The 22,825-nt window shown below is 41.6% G+C and overlaps 1 protein-coding gene across 5 annotated transcripts in view; it reads right to left on the bottom strand.

Moving 5' to 3' along the window:
- The window catches only part of KCNN2 (potassium calcium-activated channel subfamily N member 2), a 176,863-nt gene that overhangs the window by 111,629 nt on the left and 42,409 nt on the right, over positions 1-22,825 (bottom strand). For all 5 annotated transcript variants that reach the window (XM_045020092.1, XM_045020090.1, XM_045020089.1 and 2 more), the window contains 3 exons: positions 21,252-21,505; positions 18,936-20,041; positions 18,080-18,175 (listed from right to left, as the gene is read on the bottom strand). In XM_045020092.1, the coding sequence (XP_044876027.1) occupies positions 18,080-18,175; positions 18,936-20,041; positions 21,252-21,273 (1,224 nt within the window). In that variant the 5' untranslated portion in view covers positions 21,274-21,505. The remainder of the gene's footprint in view (positions 1-18,079; positions 18,176-18,935; positions 20,042-21,251; positions 21,506-22,825) is intronic.

Here is a 22,825-nt window from a genome sequence, read left to right as displayed (position 1 = left end):
CGCACAGGTGTCTGGCTGAGCGTAATCAGCAGCCAGGCGATTTGCCTCAACCTCCCATCCCGCCATAAAGGTCTCCCCCTTGCTCTCACAGAGATTGTGGAGCACACAGCAAGCTGCAATAACAATGGGGATATTGGTTTCGCTGAGATCTGAGCGAGTCAGTAAGCTCCTCCATCTCCACTTGAGACGTCCGAAAGCACACTCCACCACCATTCTGCACTTGCTCAGCCGGTAGTTGAAGAGCTCCTTGTCACTGTCCAGGGCACCTGTATAGGGCTTCATGAGCCAGGGCATTAGCGGGTAGGCTGGGTCCCCGAGGATCACTATAGGCATCTCCACATCCCCAACAGTTATTTTGTGGTCCGGGAAGAAACTACCTTCCTGCAGGCGTCTAAACAGACAAGAGTTCCTGAAAACACGCGCGTCATGAACCTTGCCCGGCCACCCGACGTAGATGTTGGTAAAACGTCCCCTATGGTCCACCAGTGCTTGCAGCACCATTGAAAAATAGCCCTGGCTGGCCTGGTGGGCCGGTCCCAGGATAGGGATGTGAGTCCCATCTATAGCCCCACCGCAGTTTGGGAATCCCATCGCGGTGAAGCCATCTATGACGACCTGGACGTTTCCCAGGGTCACTACCTTTGAGAGCAGTAGTCAACGATTGCGTGGGCTACTTGCATCACAGCAACCCCCACGGTAGATTTGCCCACGCCAAAGTGGTTCGCTACTGACCGGTAGCTGTCTGGCGTTGCAAGTTTCCAGAGGGCTATGGCCACTCGCTTCTGCACAGTCAGGGCTGCTCGCATCCGGGTGTCCTGGCGCTTCAGGGCAGGGGACAGCAAGTCACACAGTTCAAGGAAAGTGCCCTTACGCATCCTGAAGTTTCGCAGCCACTGTGATTCATCCCAGACCTGCAGCACTATGCGGTCCCACCAGTCTGTGCTTGTTTCCTGGGCCCAGAATCGCCGTCCCTTAGCATGAACGTGACCCATTGCCACCATGATCTCCGCGGCGCGGGGTCCCGTGCTTTGTGAGAGGTCTGTGTCACTCTGACACTTCATGTCCTCACCGCACTGCCGGAGCCTCCTCGCCCGATTTCTCAGCAGCTGACTGTGGAAGAGGTGGACGATAAGGTGCGAGGAGTTGACAACGGCCATAAGTGCAGTGATGATCGCAGCGGGCTCCATGCTCGCAGTGCTGTGGCATCCGCGCTGTCACTGACCAGAAAAGTGCGCAAACAGATTTCCCGCTGGCGCTTTCAGGTTTCAGGGAGGGCGGGAGTGACGGTTGAATGACGACAGTTACCCAAAACCACCCTCGACACATTTTTCCCCCAGCAGGCATTGGGGGCTCTACCCAGCATTCCAATGGGAAGCGGGGACTGCGGGAACTGTGGGATAGCTTGCCAGAATGCACCGCTTCCAATGTCGACGCTTGCCCCGTTAGTGTGGACTCACAAAGTCGAATTAGTGTCCTTAGTGTGGATACACAAATTCGACTTCATAAGGTCAAATCCACAAATTCGACCTAAGTTAAATCGAACTACTCTTGTAGTGTAGACATACCCAAAGAAATTAGATGAGTTTATTATTAATAAAGAGGTGTTTTTTCAGTCAAAAGGAGAAAGATTTAGCATGACCCAAAAGTTACATTCTCCTGAATTAAAAAAGTATATCATGAGCTAATTTACTGAGTATAATTTCTTCTGGACTCTTGCTGGAATAATCATCAGTCTTAAGCATCATCATATTTGTAGTCAATAGGGAGCTATTTATCTAGATGAGTTTTACACATCTTACAGCCAAATCAAAGATCCAAATATAAAATCCTCCACTCAGGGATACCATCTGGATTTGTGACATTCCTTGGACCCATAAGTAAGTGTAATTTAACACAAATGCACGGTCTGTTTCTCCCTAATGTGGGAATAAACAGAGTAATAAAATATTTTAATTTTTGTATTAAAAAGGTAAAGAGAAGGGAAAGGCATTTATCCCTTTATGCACTTATATATAAAGTTACAAACCAAGACACTGGGCTTGATTTTAGCTGCACCGAATTCATTCTCAGTACAGCTGATGAGAGATGGGGAGAAGGGGAAGCATATATAGCTTTAAACCATGTTTCTGCCTCTCTTGATGTCAGGGGCTAGCAATGGCCAAAGCAGCCCACACCTCTAGTGGATCAATCTAATAGCTGCTCCAGCTTCTGCCAGATTGTAATGGCTCCTCAGGGACTGACAAGGATAACACATTCTCCCACCTGGTCCCATCACACCCCATCCCCCAATTCCACCTCTGGCCTGCTCTGAAACACCCCTACTACCAAGAACAGAGAAGGTGGCATAGAGCCACCTATGCCAGCTTTACAACATATGACAGTGAAATCCCCAAAGGAATCCCCAACTGCCCCTTTAAGGCAGCTTTAAGTTCCCTTTGCACGTCTGGAGAGATACATAATACAGGGACATAATTACACTGATGATTATACTAATAAAACTCCAGAAAGGCAGGCCAAATCTCTTAAAACAATCATCATCTTGTCTTTCAGACAGTAGGATATCCCTCTCCAATTCTGTCAGTGCACTAATCCAATCACCCCACTCAGTAATGTTATGGAACCCAAGTTGTGGTTCTGTAATTCATGGGAAATGGTGGCCTCAAAAATATAGGAGCCCACCACCTTCCCTGAAGGTAGCTTGGCGACTCTCCCTTTGGGAACAATGGAATGAAGTGACCATTTTGAAAGTGAGCATCCTTCCTAAGAGATCTAGAGGGGTGTATGTAAGGGAATGTGAGGGACGGGGTTAAGAAAAGACTGTCTGAATGTGGAGGTCAGAAGCTGGAGGATACTGGCCATTTCACTTTGGGTGCTTTGCACTTGTCCAGAGTGAGATAAAGCAGCCAGAACATACTGGTGAATCTGGCCCTAAAAGTTAAAATAAAGGGGGAAAAGTACGGTTGATACTAATATATTCAAATAATTAGAAATACACATAACATGCTCTTTGGGTTTCTTGTTTACTGTTTATATATGATTTGTTTTTTAAAAATCTAAGGAACTTCCCAAATAAAACTATGTTAATTGGAGTTAAGGTTGAGGACATACCAGTAATTTAAGGGTAAAAACATTACAGGGATGTTGTAACTATTTTAAAAACAAGCATTACAAATCCAAGAAATTCCAAAGATAACGTTAAACTTAAAAGATATCCAAAGATGCTAAGGTATAGAAATACAGAATTAAAGCGCTTTAACTCTGCCCTCTAGAAAAAGAAAAAAAATCCGATGCATCTTTAAAAATCAGTTTTTAATCTACTCTGGGACATGCAGTTTACCCCCAGATTATCCACCTTCATCCCCATCACACCGTTGACATACTGGCACAAGGCTCCACTGACTCTCCACCCAGCTATCCAAGAAAAGCAAAAACACAGCAGCTACTCTGTCCCCAATATGCCGTGAGTGTAATCTGGGTAAACCATATGGGAGAGCATACAGGGCCCTCATGCCCTCCTACTTCACTGTGCTGCTTCATACAACAAGTTACAATCTTGCCATAAAGCAAGACTTTCAACAGCAGGGTCAGATAAATGAGGAAGCAGAGGACATGCGGTGCATTCTTTTACGTATTAAAAATGGTTTTTACCCTGCACCATTAGTTGTGACTGAAGCTGCTACATATCAGCATAAAATAGCTTAATCCATCAACAAAATCCTTACAAACCCAAATCTATCAAGCATAAAAAAGGAAATCCCAGCCTATTCTATCAAACACCTTCTCAGCATCAAAGGTTATTGCCATTGCCTGGTTGTTGACATTTATTAGTGTTTAACACATCAACAAAAAGTCTAACGTTTTTATTGGAATGCTTCACTTTTATCAATCCCATCTATCTTATGTGAAGTATCCCAGGAAAAACAGGCTCTACCTAGCCTCATAGCCAATAGTTTTGCAAGAATATTGCAATCTGTGTTTATAAATGAGACTGGACTGTAGTTAGAGCAACTAACCCCATCATTTTCCTCACCTTCAAGACAGAGAGATAACTGCATTTCTTAATGTTTCAGGAAACTTCCTTTCCACAAACTGCATTCTGCACAGCAGCTCAGACTAGAAAAAAGCCCATTGTCTGGCAGCCCAGAAAAACCAAACAAAAAAAACCAGGCAGAGACGTGAAATTTAAAATCACTTACTGCCTGCCATATAAGATGTTTATCTGAGTTCAAACTCCTAGGTGCATTGACTAACACATCTGACCTGAGGCTGAAAATAAAAATTGCTCAGTCTCTTCTGTTTCTTTTTAAATGCCACCAAACTGCAGTAGAAAAGAGTGGTTTGCCAGCCCTGCCACTACACTGCTAATTTTCTCCTTTGGCTCTACTCAGCCAGTAGTGTCCCACACTGCCTTTGGGGAGCTGACACATATCCAGGTATATACGGCTACAAAATACAAATGGATAATCACACATTTTCTTATCTGACAACCAAATCTGAGATGCAGGTTGCCATTGTACAGAAATCCTTCATTTGACTTTGCTGTCTCAAACCATCTCATTTGAGAGATCACAACAGAATGGAAATTGTTCATACCAAACAGAGTGCCATCTTGTGTTATTACAGGCCAGTCCTGAACAGGGGGCAATACAGTGCAATACCCCAGTGGGTGGATCAGGAGAATGAAATTTTGCTATAATAGTGACCAAAGAGAAGCTGTTCTACCATACTGCAGTTTGGAAGACAGAGGATTTCTTCTCCATCAGCCTATCCTTTGTGCACAACCCAGTTACTTCAGCACTCTACAGTCAAGATTTTGAGTCAGATCAGCTCCTTGCACAGAAATACTGACTGCGATGAAAAAGAGCACTACAAGAATCAGGCCCTTATTGTGTCATAATGCCTTTTGAAGAAGGAAGTGCTAATGTCCCAAACTAATGGCTTTGTAAGATAAAAGGGCAATATGATTCCCACCCATTTATACACTTTCATAAACGCAAACCTCACTCTGTGGTAACATTTTGCCATGACACACCTCATGTTGGTCTGCAGCTGATAGTTTTATCCCAGATATGGGAGTAGCTAATAGCCCTTGAAGTGTTGCCAGTGAAAGCTGTTTGATGGCTAACTACAAAATTTGCAAGTGCAAATTGTTATTTTTATTTATTATTTATATTTCACTAGGTGACAACATGTTAGGCACTGTCCAGACATATAGCCTTTGTCCTGAACAATTTACAGTCTGAGATGTGGGTTCTGCACATGCAGAATCTGTGGGGACAATTTTAGAAATTGGGTCAAGGCCACTTTAAAAGATTGGGGCTACAGTGTTAATACAAGGTGCCTCAACACCAGGCTGTAATCACACAATAGGCTCCTCATTAATGGACTTACCTGAAAGTGTAATTGTCTTCCTATCACGGAATAGCATTTGTTATCTGAAGCACACTGATGTGTTTCATGAGAGAGTAAAGTTGAAGCACTGGCCCACAATTCTAGTCAAATATATCACATATATTGGTCAAGAGTGTGTAAAGAAAGATTGCCTAAGATAGTGTCCCATGAGAGGCATCAAAATGCCGTGGAGGCTTGAACAGATGTTCATAACAGCAATCTAGTGACTCATGGAGGTTTTCAACATTATACTATTAGAATGCTTCCTAACACTGACCTACATAGCCCAGTAATACAATATCACTGAATGTTTTGCATTGCAACATTATGTTGTAGGGGATGTAGTGTTGTGCCATATGCCATGCATATCAGTTACAGTGAGTTATGCTATACACATGCTTCCTGACTACAGCACATTACCCAGACATTCATGAGAGACTGTAACATACAATAAAATAATACTAAGTGTCATATTGCAGCCAAAGTAGTATTTGCATGACATGCCTCTCATTTTAATGGCATGTATTTCGCTGAGCACAGGACTGAGCACCAGGAAATACTGAGTTCCAGTCGTAGCTCTCACACCAATTTCTTCTTTGGTTCTGGCCAAATCAAACTGCCTCAGTTTCCCCATCTATGAAATGGCAGATAATAATAATTATTTAATTCACAAAAGCATTGAGAGGATTAACATTTTGAAGTGACTTTGACAGTGAAAAGCACAAGGAAATAATGTATTCAGGATTCTTTTTGTACTTTACACACACCCTATACCTGTGGAGGTAAGGTGGTTACATCTTTAACTGTTCATGAAAGACATGCAGCTACCATTTAAACAGTTCAAAGCAAAAATCTTTACCAAAATTCTATTTGACAGGTGACAACTTGTACACTTCATATCTCAGCAGACCAAATATAAAGTCCCATTCAGAAATATTTGTGACATACTGCAGATGAGAAAGTGAAAAGATGGTTTTACTCAAAAAAAAGTGACTCTGTAGAAATGTCCTTGTGGGGGTCACATATTTTTGTGCCTCAATTATTTCCATAGCAAACATGCTCCTTATTCAAGCACAAAATCTCTACTACCCTCCCCAGTCCTGAAAACCTAGGCTGAGAGTCAAGCTGGGTTCCTTCCTTCTAAAGCATTATCACCAGTAATTAATGGTCTGCAAGTCAAATTACAGCTTCAGTTAAACCTGTGCAACACCTTTGTTTTCTGGTTATGCCTCCAGTGACATCTGTGCTGTCCTATTGCCTTCAATGGGTTTGCTCAGGTGCAACTGATTGTAACATAGTAAACAATTCTGTTGATAATGCTCAAGGGATAAACTTCAGCTCACTATGTGGGCTCTGAGGTGTCATATACTCAACAGCAATATTAAAAAGGGTATACACAGGATAGATACAGAATATAAAACAAACGATCAGTATCTTCAGTTGCATAAGTCTAGTTTAAAACAAATTGATCCTAAGTGACAGCAAGTGCTTTGTGTTTTACTATTCTCTTTAACACATGAATTCTTTCTAAACCAGAAAGATGTTCTATAAAAATGAAATGTGACCCAGTGACAACTATGAAATTTGTTTACATTTTGGAAGATTTATTGAAAGTACTGGTAATATAAAAAAGTTGACCTACCTAGTCACAGTGAAAAATACATAAGCTACTAAAAGTAAAATTGTTAAATATTGCAAAGACCAAATTTTCAGATCAGAATTTTCTCATCCACCTGTCAAATGTAATAGATTTCGTAAAATTACAAAAAAATTAAATACTGTTAAAACAAGGAGCAATATTTGATATCTAATACTGATTTTCTCTGTTCAGTCATGAGCTGTAGTTCTTTTTTCAACAGACTAGAGTTCTTTTCACTTGGTTCAAACAAATCTGACGCTTATTTTTGCTACCCCAAAACAGTACTAAAAACCAGACGAAAAGGTAAATAAGGAAAGCATTGTTATTAGCCAATACATCTAGCTTATCCAAAACCAAACTACAAAATTAATTAGAGCACATCCTCTCTAATGCCTCTCCTGTTAGAGGTAACTTAAATTTTATTGAAGATGAATTACACAGTTCCAAAATATTAAAATGGTTCATCCTTTAGAATGAGAATAAAAAAAAGGGATTGGATTCATAGGTGCTGACTCCATGGGTACTCCAGCCCCGGAGCACTCACGGAAAAAAATGCTTAGCACCTACCAGCCACAGGTGTTTGGCAGCACCCCCAATCAGTTGATCAGAGCACCACCAAAAAGGTGATTGAAGGCTAGGGGAAGGCAGAGACAAATGAGCTGTCGTGGATCTCAAGGAGGAGGTGGAGTGGGGGTGGGAAGAGGTGGAGTGAGGGCAGGGCCTTGAGGGAGGTGGCAGAGCAAAGGTGGGGTTCTGGGAGAGGGGGTGGAGTGGGGTTGGGGCCTCGGGAGAGAGCGGGGGTGGAGAACTCCCAGGGAAAAGAAAAACTCAGTGCCTATGATTGGATTATATTGGTAGTGAGGGTTAATTATACTGACTAAAGTTGGCTGGATGCCATGGAAGCTTCCACACACAGCTCTGTCAATGCTGCTATTCCTGTTCTGGCCCTCTCTCAAGTTGATTATACACATATACATCGAATAAAATTCAAAGGCCAGAACACTACAGTTAGTAGACCAGACATACATTTCATAAATCAAATCACAGAAACGTATTCTACATTTGTTGGGCCTGACTCCATTTCACTCACTTCACTTAAACTGATGTAAAAACAGAAAAAGCTGCACTGAAGTGAATGAGATCAGACTCAGGCCTATTGTCTATACTTACAGGGTGAACAGCATAAAAATTTAAAGGTATCTTATGGACCACAGCATCACTGGTGTAAACTGTCATAGCTCCATTGAGTGCAACTGAACAATTCATACAAGCTGAGGAACTGACCCTCAGTTTCCAAATTGTTTTGCTTCCAACTTGTGTAATAATTAATATTCTTGCCAGTTGTTCATACTGTGGTAAACAGTAATTACAGTAGCTTGGCCATCATTATCATGACAGCCACACATGAAAGAAGCTCAAATGATGCACTTGGATGAACAAGGCTATATATTTTTATAATCATTCAGTTCCTCAGTGGTCCATTTGTCTGATAAAAGAAATTATTGCAGATGAGCATCCTTGAATATAAGCTTATTAGACCTCAGAATTCTCATTCGCCTAATGTTAGTTGGAAGCCTAGACCAAGTTATGTTGTTCCTTCCCATCACATCAGTGGATTATAATGGTCTGATTTTCAGAAGTGTTGAGAACCTATAATTTCTATTAAAGTCAGTAGGAGATATGGGTGCTTTATGCCTTTGAAAAAAAATCAGGCTATAGCTGGTCTCATTTAGAAAGAGGAAGATGATTAGATTGGCTGGAACACTTAAAATACATACATATCAGGCTTTAAATAACCATTACTCAATGGTGTTGATTTGACAAACTAAGGGAAATAATCTATTCAACCTACACCAGAGGTTCTCAAACTTCATTGCACCACGACCCCCTTCTAACAATAAAAATTTCTACACGACCCCAGGATGGGGGATTGAAGTCTGAGCCCGCCCAAGCCCCGCTGCTGCACGTGAGGGCCTGTATCCTGAGCCCCACCACACAGGGCTGAAGCTGAACTCTGAGCCCCGCTGCCAAAGGGATGATGTCCTTGGGCTTTGGCTTCAGCCCTGGGTGGTGGTGCTCTGTCTTCAGCTTCGACCCTGGGTGGTGGGGCTCAGGCTTTGGCTTCTGCCCCAGGCCCCCAACAAGTCTAACAACAGCACCGACGACCCCACTAAAATGGTCGCGACCCACTTTGTGGTCCTGACCCACAGTTTGACAAATGCTGACCTACACTATGGATCTCTTGTTCGCAATGTGGATTTCTATTACATAGTTAGTACATAGTTTCTGCATATATATGCATATATGCAGAAATTCCACTAGTAGCAGGGAAATTTCCAAGCACAGACATGCAATCATCACAGTGTGGATCAGAAAGGACAAATCTGCTTTATGGCGAGTTCTGTGAGAATAAGGCCTGATCCAAAGCCCACTGAAATAAATGAAAAGACTCCCATTTACTTCAATTGGCTTTGGATCAGAATCATAAATGTTAATAATTAAAACATGGTTCTTGACCTTCCTGTTCAACTGACCTGCTCCTTGTGCCTAATGAGGGTCATATTTTCTTATTTTCCTCATTTAAATAAGTTTTTTCTACATTTTATTTCTGTTAGCCCTGCACAGTCAACACATTTAGGGTGGTCTGGACCCTCGTCTTTTTGACATGTCCACAGAAATGTTTACTACATTCCAACTACAGAACCAATGAGATACACATGTATAACTCCACTGAAGGCACTACCGTTGCTTAGATATAAATGAAGGCATCATTTAGCTAGCAGAATATTAATTGTAATTATGTAAAAAAAGGGAAAGAATCCAACTTTACATTCAGTGAATGCAGCATTTTCATTGAGGGAGTTCCCATTGACTCCAGTAAGTACGCTAAGTGCATCACAGGAATAATTTGGTCTAGTGTTTATTGTAATAGTGGAAGTCTCTTAATAACTAAAGCTCCATATAAGTTTCCCACTGGTGTGTGTTCCAATCTGCATATTTGGGGGAGTGGGAGGGAGAAAGAGAATCTCTGGGTTCCCCTATTTATTGCCCTACCAACACCTTTGGGGTACAGATTGACTTCCCCTGTGTTGATGAGAGTTGAATGTGGCTCAGTCATTGCAGGCCCATCAGCAGCACTATGACTGCTAGCCAAGAATCACTTAAGAACACTCAAGGGCACTTCTTCTTTCCTCTCTGAGGAACCAAAGAGTGCTGCCTCCACAAAGAAGTCAGCCCCTAAGGCCTTGGAAGTGATGGATTGAGCTCTGGAAATTAACATGAGCTCGAATGGGCCAGCCATGGCTTTGGAATTTTATTATGGTTTCTATTTCACTATTTTAAAGCTCACTGAAGTCCTGTAGACTTTCACCAAGACTTTTGCCTGAATATGACCTGAAGGTCCAGTCTTATGAGGTGATGAGAAACTTCAGCTATTCAAGGGCTGCCGATCCTGATCCAATTCTACTGCATCCTAGAGGGTGTCACTTCTGGGGAAAAGGCATGTGGTGGTTACTCAGGTTAGAGCAGCTTTCACTTACATTGTGGGCTCAGTAGGAGTCCCAGTGGTACAGATGCCCTGGAGTTGGCACTGAATTAGTACACACATGGAACATGCTCCACCCTAGCCAATGCTACCCATCTCCAAGGCCATACTGGTCAGCTCCAGACCCCTTGTGAAATAGGGATTATGAACACGTTATATCACGGTGTCCTCCCTCCTGGAGGATTTTTGTGCGATTAAAAAATATAGTCACCAGAGGCCTTCTGTTCTGGGTTATGTAAGAAGAGGTCAGTGTAACCCTGAGCTGCATCCAGCTCTATGAGAAAAAGAGGCAATGCCACCTCCAGTAATATCAGAGTAACATGTCTAATTTCTCATGCATTGCTATGAAAATTTTCCCTGTACAAATTATGAATTTCAACATCATTATGTTCAACATAATTCAACATTATGTTCTCTATCTTGGAAGAACAAGTTTTAATTGTGATATATATTGCTATTTAAATTATGTAAAATAGTATGTGGCAACAGGCTGTGTATACATAGAATTAGTGCCTTACACATTGTATATCGGATGCCTTATACATTTTTGCAATAAATAATTAATTCCAAAAATAGAATCAGCAAAAACTACCAATAATTCATGTTTAATGTATCCTATTCATTTGTGTATTTTAGGACCATGAAGCAGCAGAAGGAAACTGACCCATTTTCATGTTAGCCTTTTCCTTACTTTATCAGATTTAGGGTTGTCAAATGATCCAAAATAAATCTCAATTAATCGCAAGATTAAAAAAAAAATCATGGTTAATCGCAGTTTTAATAATTGTTAGACAACAATCGAATACCAATTTTAATTCAGCATGGAAGCATGTCCTCTTGAATGGTGGTTGAAGGGGCATACAAATGTTTAGCTTATCTGGCATATAATTCCTTGCAACACCAGCTACAACAGTGTCATGTGAATGCATGTTCCCACTTCAGGTGACGGTGTAAATAAGAAGTGGGCAGCATTATCTCCTGTAAATGTAAACAAACTTGTTTGTCTTAGCGATTGGCTGAACAAGAAGTAGGACTGAGTGGACTTTTAGGCTCTAAAGTTTTACACTGTTTTGTTTTTGAGTGCAGTTATGTAAAAAAAATGATAATCTGACATTTGTAAATTGCACATTCATGATAAAGAGATTGCACTACAGTACTTGTATGAAGTGAATAGAAAGATACTGTTTCTTTTGTTAATCTTTTTTACAGTGCAAATATTTGTAATAAAAAATAATATAAAGTGAGCAGCGTACACTTTGTATTCTGTGTTGTAATTAAAATCAATATAAATGAAAATGTAGAAAAACATCCAAAATATGTATAGTAAATTAAAATTGGTATTCCATTATTATTTAAGTGTGATTAAAACTGCAATTAATTGTGACTATTTTCTATTGCACAATTAATTGTGATTTTTTTAAAATCAAATTAATTTGTTTTGTGTTAATTACTTGAGTTAACTGTGATTAATTGACAGCCCTAATCAGTTCATTGTGTCCGCAATAAAATCTATCTAACTGCTCAGTAATGGAAAAAATACAGTGATTTAATGCCCAATTACATTTCTTCATTCTTGACATGGTTGACACCATTCTAACTACAACTGTCAGGGAAACTTTTGCCATTCTAGTATTTTTATTTTTAGCTGTCTCATTCCTCAAATGAGATAGTAAGATGAAATTCATCTGAGCTATTTCCTTTTCCTCAAAACTTTCAATCAAACGCTCAGAGAGAAAAAACAGTTATTTGACACCGTCACTAAAGAGTTATAAAGGTCAGCTCGGAAATCAGAAGCCCCTGATCCTAAAAATGAAGTATTGCAGAAAATTTAGCCAATGTACTTTTCATTTACCTTATGCTGAATCAATATTGAATAAAAATCCCTGTCTCCCTTCCCCCATAGCTTTCCCAATTTCTTGTTGGTGGCTTCTGCCTATAATGGTCTTCCTGCCACACACACTTATGCTGTGCATGCATGACAGATCAAGAAAGGCCAACAATCCCATTTTGTGGTAAACCAACAGCAACACATACAATTAATTTGTGGTGCAGCTCCATACATCCAGCAAGCAACGATATATTACCATTCCATTATATAAATAATGTAAGAACCTCTATGTGTGCAGAACTTTTATAAGTTAAGCACTTGCTAAAGGATATGTAGTATATAGTGGATACCAGAAATCATAGGGATTATGTCTCATTTCATTCAATATGTACAAAGGTGGCAAAATTTAGAACCCTATAGTTAAACTTATTCCAGCTTTATTTAAAAATATAAAGGAAGAAGAAATGAAAATTGCCTCAATCATCATAATCAATGTGTACAGCGTATCTCAAGGTTCATTATTTTCATTCATTCACTCTCTCACAGTTTTCTTGGGGTTATAACTTTAAAGTAAACATTCTATTTAAACTAAAAGTCCATATAGAAAATATTATACCCTAAATTATGATGTATAATTGCAAAAGTAAACCACTAGCCCTGGAGAGTTTCTGTCTCCATTACATAGGATCCCAGTTCCACAGTGGGATATTAGATTAGCCTTAGAATGATGGGCCACTAGTTTGTCACTGGCCAATAAAAATAAAGTTCATTATTCTTACCCTACCTATCTCAAAAACTTCCTTAGCAGACTTTTGCAGTCAGGGAAGCAGCTACCCTGTGTCAGGACTCTAGGAAAAGCACTGAGTATGCTTTCCCTATGGAGACATACGTTCTCCTCCAAACAGAGAACAGTTTCTTTGATGAATCCAGAAGTCTTACGGATCTTTCATGGGCCAAAAGCCATCAAGCCTTCTTTTGCCTAGATAGGCATGCTAATGCATATTTCATAATCTCCCAACTAAAATGTTTTCATAGCATTATGGGTATGAGACAAATGAAGAAAACTCAGCGTTAAGGCTGTCTACATCTTTGACTCCTGATTTCTTGCCTTATTCACAAAGACAAGCTAAGAATAAAGTATGATCCTCACATTTAAAATGCCCTGGATCCTGCTGATTTGTGCTAGACTTAACATAACAGTTAGAAAGTTAATAAATTATTGTAACAGATCACCCTTTAACCACTGAGAGTTTCAAAATAAAATGTATTTTTATAATACACTAAACACAATAACTGAAAGTCTATTTCAAAAACCTATTTGTTTGAAAAACCACTTTAAAAAGGTTGAAAAACATCCAAACATCATACTTTTCCTAGTACTCTAGAAATACAGTATTCAGGAAGCCTTGATCTATGTACATTTATTGGAGCATAAAAATGAATTTGTTTTGCTAATGGGTTTAGAATGCAAGACTTGATGTGCATTCAAAAATCATGAATTTCTATTCAGTTAATATCAAAAGCCAATAAAATGTCATTTAAACCTTGCATTTCCAGGAGCATTTTGAAACGGAAATAGAAAATTCTTTATAAATGATGTTTACATATAGTTTCTGTTTAGAACACCAGGACGTAAAGCTTCATAGCCAAGCACTGCCAAGAGAATTTCCAATATGGAGCTGTCTGTGGTCCTGAAAGAGAACAAACCAACCTATGGCACGAGGAACTGCTGCCCTTCTGCCTTCTCACTATGGAGTACATAGTCTAACAAAATAATAATCTAACATGTGTCAGCTCAACCAAGGCTGTAATATAAAATTTCCTCCATAAAATAGCCTTGTGAAGGAACCTCATAATGCTAATAAAACCCGCTTACCAAACATCCTTAAAATAGGATCCTTGTGAGGTCTGGACTGGCAAGCTGCAGAGTTTAGCTTTATTGCCAATTTGACTGTTTTCCTATCAGAATACATCAAAAGAGACATTTAAATTGGTAGCACACAGTCACCTCCAGTAAAGGGAAGGACTGAACCACACATTGTTCATACTTCCCATCGGCAGTAGCTCAAGGGAGTACGTCATTGAAAATAAAGAAGAAATTTTGATTCCAGCTAGTAGGCATTTTAGGCCATCAGGTGCCGTCAAGAGTAACTTCTGAGAGCAGAAACAATCTGTAAACTTTCATCATTTGTCACAAAATACTCTCCATCATGTTTTGTAGAACAAACACCTCTTATTTCCAAGTAGCATTGCTTCCCTCAAATTGTAAAATGTGACACACTACAAACAGAGAATATGGATATTCTTCCAATTCCTAGAATATTGTTTGCTATCTCAAAGAGTTCCTGTTAATTTGCACTGTACTGACTAGCACAGTCTCAACACTTTCCAGATGAGGATTAGAATGGAATCAATGCCCAAACACAGATCAGATTAACAACAAATAGTGAGTTCAAACAACCCACCAGAGGAAAAAAACAACCAAACAATAAAACCTTCATCGTCAAGTATGCCACATCCCTATGGACATAATCATGTAGTCCTCACTAAGGATAAAACTCTCATTGAAGCTAACAGAAGATAAAAATTTGGCACTACAGATGTCCCTTCAGAAAACAGATGGCTAAAAATTTGATCTTCTTTAAATCTACTGTTAGTAGGAGTATGCAATATTTTTCACGGAACAATAATCTGAAGAATAGATTTCACAATTTCTGTTACAAGCCACAATATTTAAATTGTGTCCACTGTATTCAGACAAAGTGTAATATTCACTTATATACCCAGTTATTATTTGCTACTTATATGGCTATTTATGTTGCTATTTGTACTTTTTACAGAAAGGTGAATAAAAAGTTTTAAGTAGGTTGCCTCTAAAGCAGGAGGATATTTAATGTTGTCAGCTTAAAGGTGGTATAGTGACCTTTCCCATGTTGCTGAAAAGAGATCTCCTTCTTCATTGTCCAGGTAAATGAACTGAGCCCTGAAGATCTGCAGTTTATCCAGAACCCTACAATGACTATTGGTAGTCTATAGTACCTTCCTGATTAAAAGAAACTGTATCACTATTTTACAACTAAGGGCTTGTCTACACTACCACGTGGGGTCGATATAAGATACGCAACTTCAGCTACGTGAATAGCGTAGCTGAAGTTGCCCTACTTAGATCTACTTATCATGGTGTCTTCACTGCGGTAAGTTGACTGCTGACTCTCTCCTGTCAACTCCGCTTGCGCTCCTCGTTCTGGTGGAGTACCAGAGTCGACGAAAGAGTGCTCAGTGGTCGATTTAGCGCATCTAGTATAGATGCAATAAATCAACTCCCGCTGGATCTGGCAGGTAGTATAGACAAGCCCTAAGTATGTTCTTAGTTTTAGTGCTATCAGGCAGTGTTAAACTATATTAACTTTGATTAAGCTACCAGATGGTGTTACTCATTCTATATCATCTCATTTACTAGGAAGCTCTCTAAGAGGGGCACTAAACTCAGAAGAATTCACAGAACTGCAACCAAAGTTGCATTTTTGTTTATTACCAACCAGAAAAACAAATGAGTCACTGTAAGGTAGGGTTGCCAACACTGTATTTCAAAAATAAGGGACTGTTTCCTTAGCACCTTCTCCTCCCCCTATTATTAATAATAATAATAATCAGTACTGACCTACATTCGCCAGGGGTATTTCTTGCTGCTTTTTGCAGCACTCAGTAACTCCCGATCTTGTTGTACAGAGATAAAAAAATAAGGGGCATCACTTGTAATAAGGGACTGTTGGCAACCGCACTGTAAGGTCTTTGATTTCATATATATTTGCTGAAGAACAGAAGTCCTGGATTATTTTATCTTTTATTAACAACTGGAGAAGACACATACAGAAAGACACACAAGCTCCAGCTTTACTACCAGCCGTAGCAATTATTATTTGCAAAAATTTAGCTGACAAATGTAAATCTATGGTCTTTCTAAATAATTAGTACTAATCAAAATCCTAGGACAAAATCAGTGATATATTTTTTTGGATCTGTTGTGGATTATTAGAGTTCCCTTAGTAATAAAATTGTAGGCACAGTTCTCTACAAAACATTAACTTCTCTAAACTTCAGAAATCTTTGGGCTTTTTCTTATTATTATTTATTTTGGTTAGGGTTTTGAGTTGGTTTTTTGGGGGCAGGGCAATAATCTAAACATGGCAATTGTTTAATTAACAAATGTTTGAGTACTTTCAAAAATTTTATTTTACTGTAGTTTGGAAAATTAACTGATGTATATACATAGATAAAATTAATTATCTTAAAATTTCTTTTTATTTTCTATTTAAAGTTTCTTAACAGAATTGCATACAGCAACTGAAATATCTAGGAAAGTTGTTTTTAAGTACATTTTTACATAACACGCTTCTACAATTTTCATTATGAAAAGCACTGTGAGGGAAAAAAACCTCTGCATTACAGAAATATCAACATTTTTTTCTATCTTCTTAAGTCCTCCAATAGTTTATATTAACACAACTACTCAAGAAGAATTTAATTAACCGGTTTCTAGCTCTATGATCTTAGTGCAAAGAAACTAGAGCCTGATTCAGAAATGGGAGTTTTGCACATATAAGGACTGCAGGATCAGGGTAGAAGCCTGTACTTACTCTTATATAACAACTATATTATAGAGCAACACAGTGGATGAGGTAATATCATTTATTGGACCAACTTTGTTGTAGCTCAAAAGCTTGTCTCTTGGACCAACAGAAGTTGATCCACTGACTTTGTCTCTCTAATATCTGGGACCAACACAGCTGCAACAACAGCTATATTATAGTTCCTTTATAAGTGTTCCATTTTTCTTTCTGTTAATTGATACAACACAAAAAAAGTTTTTGTCCTTGAAAATATTCACTACTGCTTTAAGCCAAGAGTTCTCTATAGCAGGAAACAACAATAGCATTATATGCATCTAGGAATAAAACACCAAGGAAAAATTAATGTGGAGATTATCCTTATTTGATTATAAATCCAATCCTTCCTTCACTTTTTAGCTGAGCAAAATCCCAATTGAAAATTTGGGTTATTTATGGAAGGAAGTCTACAAGTCCTGAAAAGGTACATTTTTAAATACTAAGGCAACGCTTGTTGACCATTACAATTTTTTCTCACATTTCTTTACTAGATGCCTATAATTTCTGTGCCATTAAAAAAATCTGTTTAAACATTCTATGGCTTGTTTTATTTATCGTTTTTCTTTCCAATTATTGTCTTATCTTCAGTGTGTAGGGAAGCACAGTTAAGACTTCATATCTAGAGGTGACTGAAGTCTCCCTACAATTAATCATGTGAACTACTGAGGATATATGGATCAGCATAATATAGTTCTAAATTCTGGGCTAAATAATTCCCCTTATAGCATAAAACAAGTGTACACAGAATACTCTATTCAGTCATTCAGAATAAATGATTATGCAGCATATTACAGACATTTTTATAACTTCTAATAAGAATGTCAATTTATTATATTTAGTCTCTTTAAGATACCTTTGAAATAGATTCAGTAACCTTCAGAAGAAACAAAGTGAACGTTTTCTGAAATACTGGAAAAGAGTAACTACTCACCAAAGAATGCCCTTTGAAAACTGAGTCTTTTCATTAACGACAGTTTCAATGTTTGGTAGTTTATAAAGTGAAACATTACCTGAATTTCCCTTGCGTGGTACACAATAATAAGACCAAGCAGAATAATCGTGGAGAGGCTAATAAGGCATTTTAGAGCTAATGAATACAGCGACTCCTGCAACAGAAAAATATTTGAGTGTCCATGAAAAGATATACACTGTATAAAGACTTTTTGTCCTTCACCCTTCTGAACTGTGATGGGGGCAAATCTATCTTGCATAACAGAGACCAGGATTACTGACTTGATTTCTCTCTTTTAAGGATGAAGAATAGGTGCCCTAAATCAAAACGGCTACTTGTCATTGCTTCAGCAGCAAGTCCAGTACAGGTGGGACAGCCAGCACTGGGAAACCAATTTACTCACTAGGGACTGCCAATGGGATGGAGAACTCTAGTTTGAGAGGGAAAAAAGTCTCTCTCAAATCTATGGAATTACGAAAATCCAAAGAAATTGACCCTGGTTGGCAGAATGAAGAGCGTGGCGATTTAAACTGCTGACTTGGAAAATACAGTTTTCTTTCCAAGTTGTTCTTAAATCCCTTCTCTCCCTCCTCCTCTGTCCTCATCCTTTCCCTCCCAGGTTTGTAGCGCATGTCGCAAAGGAGCAGCGCCTAAGGGACACCGGCAAGTGACTGCAGAAAGTGTCTGCAGGGCATGCACGGGGTGGGAGCCTCTCTCCGCAGGGGAAAGGCGGACAGCCGGCCGGATCTAACAGCTGGCTGGCTGGGACCTTGGAGAGAGCGTGGAAGGCAGAAGGAGGGAGGGTGGCTAGGAAGCTGGTGCCTGGGAGAACGCAAGTCCAGCAGCGGGAGGAGTGAGAGAGGGTGGCTGGCAGCTAGCGCTTTGGAAGGGAGGCGAGCGGGAGGGGCAGGTACCTTGGTGTAGGCGCCCCAGGACAGCTCGGTCTCGATGACCATCACCACGATGCCGAACATGCCGAAGATGAGCGCGTAGTCGCTGAGCCGCTTGCGCTTCTCGAAGAGCGCGCGGCGGTGCCCCAGCTTGTAGCCGATGTTCTGGTTTTTCTTCTTGCTGGACTTGCTGCCGCTGTTGTTCTGGCTGCTGCCCCCCACGCTGCCCCCGGGGCCAGGGCCGTGCAGCGCCAGGTTGTTGGAGTTGTTGTGCTCCGGCTTGGACACCACGATCTCCGGGGCTGAGGAGGCGGCGGCGGCGGCGCCGGGGCTGGAGAGCGGCGGCTGCAGCGGCTGGGACTCGGAGTCCAGTTCCTGCAGGTTCCTGCGGGACGAGCTCAGGTGGCTGAGCGGCCGCATGACGCCGCCGTTGTACCTGCAGCTGCTCATGGCTATTTCGGTGAAGGGGTTGCTCTCCCGGCGCTGGTGGGGCTGCTGGTGGTGGTGGTGGATGCTGCCGCTGCTGACACTGCTGCTGGGGCTGGCTGCCTGCTGCTGCAGGCTATGGCACTGGTGGTACTGGGGGTGGTGGTGATGGTGGTGGTACTGGGGGTGGTGGGGCTGCCTGGACGAACCGGCATGGCTGGAGGGGGTGAGCTCGCTCACGTTCAGCTGGCTGCCCTGCCTGGAGGAGGCGGCGGAGGAGGAGAGCGGCGAGGAGTGGGTCCTGAAAGCGCCCGACAGGGGCGAGGAAGTGCGGAGCAGCAGAGGCAGGTTATCCCCCGCCGCAGCCCCGGAGTAGGTGCAGTTGTTGCACTGGAGGCATGGGCTGTGCTGCTGGAGCAGGCTCTGCTTGTCCTGGCCCGGTGGCGGCGGTTGCTGCTGCTGGCAATGCAGGCGCGGGCGCTGCTGCTGCTCTGAGCAGAAGCCCGGCTGGAACTGCAGCGGCGTTTCCATGTCAGAGCTGTTAAAGCTGCAGGAGGACCAGGCGGTGGTGCACCCTGCGCAATGCGTTATGGTCGGCAGCGGCGAGTCCTGCCGCCGCCACGAAGGGCCCATCCCGGCGCCCGTAGAATCCAGCCGGCGAGTCCGATTGGTCGGGCGAACCAAAACAACGGGCATGACGTCACCTGGAGGACGGGAAAGCTGCAGCGTGAGGCGAGGAGCGAGGGAAGGGAGGGGGCGCGGGGAGAATCCCGGGAGCAGCTGCTGCTGTCAGCCAGCGCGAGCGCTGCCCCGCCCCTGCCCGGGGAATTCCACCTTCCCTGCAGTGCAACACAGCCCGGGCGCGGCGCGGCGAGCCGGGCTGCAAGAGCTGCTCAGGCAGGTAAGGGTCCGTCCGTCCGTCTTCTCCCTCGGGGGCACTTACACCAGGGATCGTCCCGCCGGAGCAACAACAAGGCACAATTAATAACCACAATCACTATTCGTAGCAATATTCCGCCCGCCTAGAGCCTGCCACGGTGGGTGCCTCAAACCCTTCGCAAGCACTAACGACTTGCTGTCAACGCGCAGCGCAATGAGTAATCCTGACTAGCACAGCACTTGAGGTGGTTATATTCCATCTGGAATCCTGTTATACAGTAATACCTTTGGCCCTATAGATGCTGCCTGTTAGGACCAGAAATCTCTGCAGTTAGGATTTGCTGCTTCCTGTTTACATTAATCTGCAAATTATTCCTCATTCCACCCAATTTGTATCCAAAACTGGGGGAAATGTGGCCTCGTAATTACTTATTAGCAGAAGGTGCTGCAGCTATGATACTAAAGTTTGACAGGTAACAATATCAATTTCAATAGGATACAAACGCGGTACCAGTGCAATACCTACTGTATTTCATATGACTTCATGGGGGAAGGACTGCATGCAGGAATTTTCCCCTGCCCCGGTAATTATTTTGGGAGTAGCTTGGAACGGATTGCTCGATTTGATTCAGAATAACAGAAAATCCCAGAATTACAGTGATAGAGGCAGCAATCATGCCCCTGCCTGCGTATGGTGGTTCTGATCTGGAGGCAGCCGTGAAAAGCTTTGCACTGAAGTGCGGGAGTAGTGAATTGTTGAGCCAGGACTTGTGGCTGTTTCTAACGGGGAACTAGGACTGCACCTGTTCACAAACAATTAGCTATAGGGAGAGAAATATCCCCCTCTTCCCCCCCCCCACATTCCAGACCCTTCTCCTTGACATGCTTAAATGATTTGCAGTCCCAATGTGCATTGGAAGCACTGGCAAATGCCAAAGCTTGGAACTAGGGGGAAATGGGGAAGCCTGGCTGGAGGTGGGGATTTCCCCGGACCTAACAATGCCCCCCTCGTTGTAGACCGTTGGATTCGCTCACATTTACGCTTTTTCCGAAACATCGGGCTTTGTGCCCCGCTTCTTCCTGTCCCCGTCTTCAGCTGCACTGGAAAGGTGGCAGTAGGTGAGGCCTGGCCCTGGGGCGGTAAGAGCACAAACGAGGCCCTGCCAGTGGCTGCGGGGAGCTGTCCAGTGATCCCTGGCAGGGTCTGGAGGGAAGGGGCGGCGGAGTCCTCCTGCCCCTCGTCTTCCTCTTTCTTCCTGCTGGCCACCTGGAGCGGGTTTCCTGTAGACCTGAAAGACAGACATGTAGCATGACTTCATGCCTCCAGCCATCCTCTCCCTGTCTGCCTACATATGCACTGAGAACAAGCATACATATGAGAGAATAGAGAGAAGACCCAAGCTATTTCAAGAAAGATGTTGTCATATGTATCTGTGTGTTAATGTACATGCAGAGACACTAAACTCTAAGGGTGAAATCTGGACCCCATTGAAATCCATGGAAAAAATGCCTCTGATTTCCATGGAACCAGGATTTTGCTCTGTGGTTCAGGCAATTAAATGCATGAGCAGTCCCATGTGCATGCATACGTGTTTGCAAGATTGGGGCCTAAAAGTGCACTCATTCAGTAAGTTTGTTATTCATGTGAAGTCAATGGACTATTAGCAAAAGGGTTACTTCTAAGTAGGGTTTGCAGGATTGGGTCCAGAGGCTTAGATATACTCCTTTTAAAAGTGGAGGGGTGGGGGGAAGGGAGAGAAGAGACACAGGAATTGTCAAACCTGTAACTGGATTTTCCCACTAAAAATAAAAGAATACTCAAAAATAAACTAAATTCTAAACATTTTTCAAATCCTACAGTTAAAAAATTTGAGGGATTTTGCCATATGATTTTTTTTTAATTTTCATTGAAAACTTGAGAGAAGTCAGTCAGTAGAACATTCACAGTGTTTTAAAAAAAAATCTGCCAACAATAGTCCACCAAAAGATTTACATGATAGAGACTTGTTCTAATAGGTCTAAGACTTACTGTGAAACAGGATCACTTTCATTAAGTAATTGTATTTCTGACCTGGATCCAATTTCCTGAAATTCTATTCTGCAACAACTCTAATGTTGGCCATCCACTACCATTTTGCCTTCTTTTCCCCAGTGACTTCAAGTGAATAATTCATTTTAGCAGTTCCCTTAGACAGTTTAATGTCTGAGCCAGATAAAGTCTCTATTTTGCATTTACTTAGAGAGAGGAAAGAATTGTGAAAATGGTAAGTGATTCATTTATTATAGCCATGCTGCTTTCACTGCTAGAGTTAAGGCTGTGTCAGCATTTCCATTATGCAGATGGTTTCCAAGAATCAGAAATTCAACAGTTAAATTTCATTTGAATGGCCTGACTTTAAGGGGTCAAAGTCTCTAAAAATCTTTATTTTTTCCCTAATACTTAGGGGAAATGTTTGTTCAAGCATTTGTAAATTATAGAAATGCAGATAAAATAATGGTTGATAATGATAGGTTTCTGTGTTTGTGTTTTTCAGAAGGTGTTCCCATCTCACAAAATAATTAGATTCCCAATGACATTTTGTATGTATCAGGTCTGTCTTGGGTGATTT

This window comes from Mauremys mutica, chromosome 6, assembly GCF_020497125.1.
Source record: "Mauremys mutica isolate MM-2020 ecotype Southern chromosome 6, ASM2049712v1, whole genome shotgun sequence".
In the NCBI taxonomy this organism is placed as follows: domain Eukaryota; kingdom Metazoa; phylum Chordata; order Testudines; family Geoemydidae; genus Mauremys; species Mauremys mutica.
This window is presented reverse-complemented; position numbering and strand designations above follow the sequence as displayed.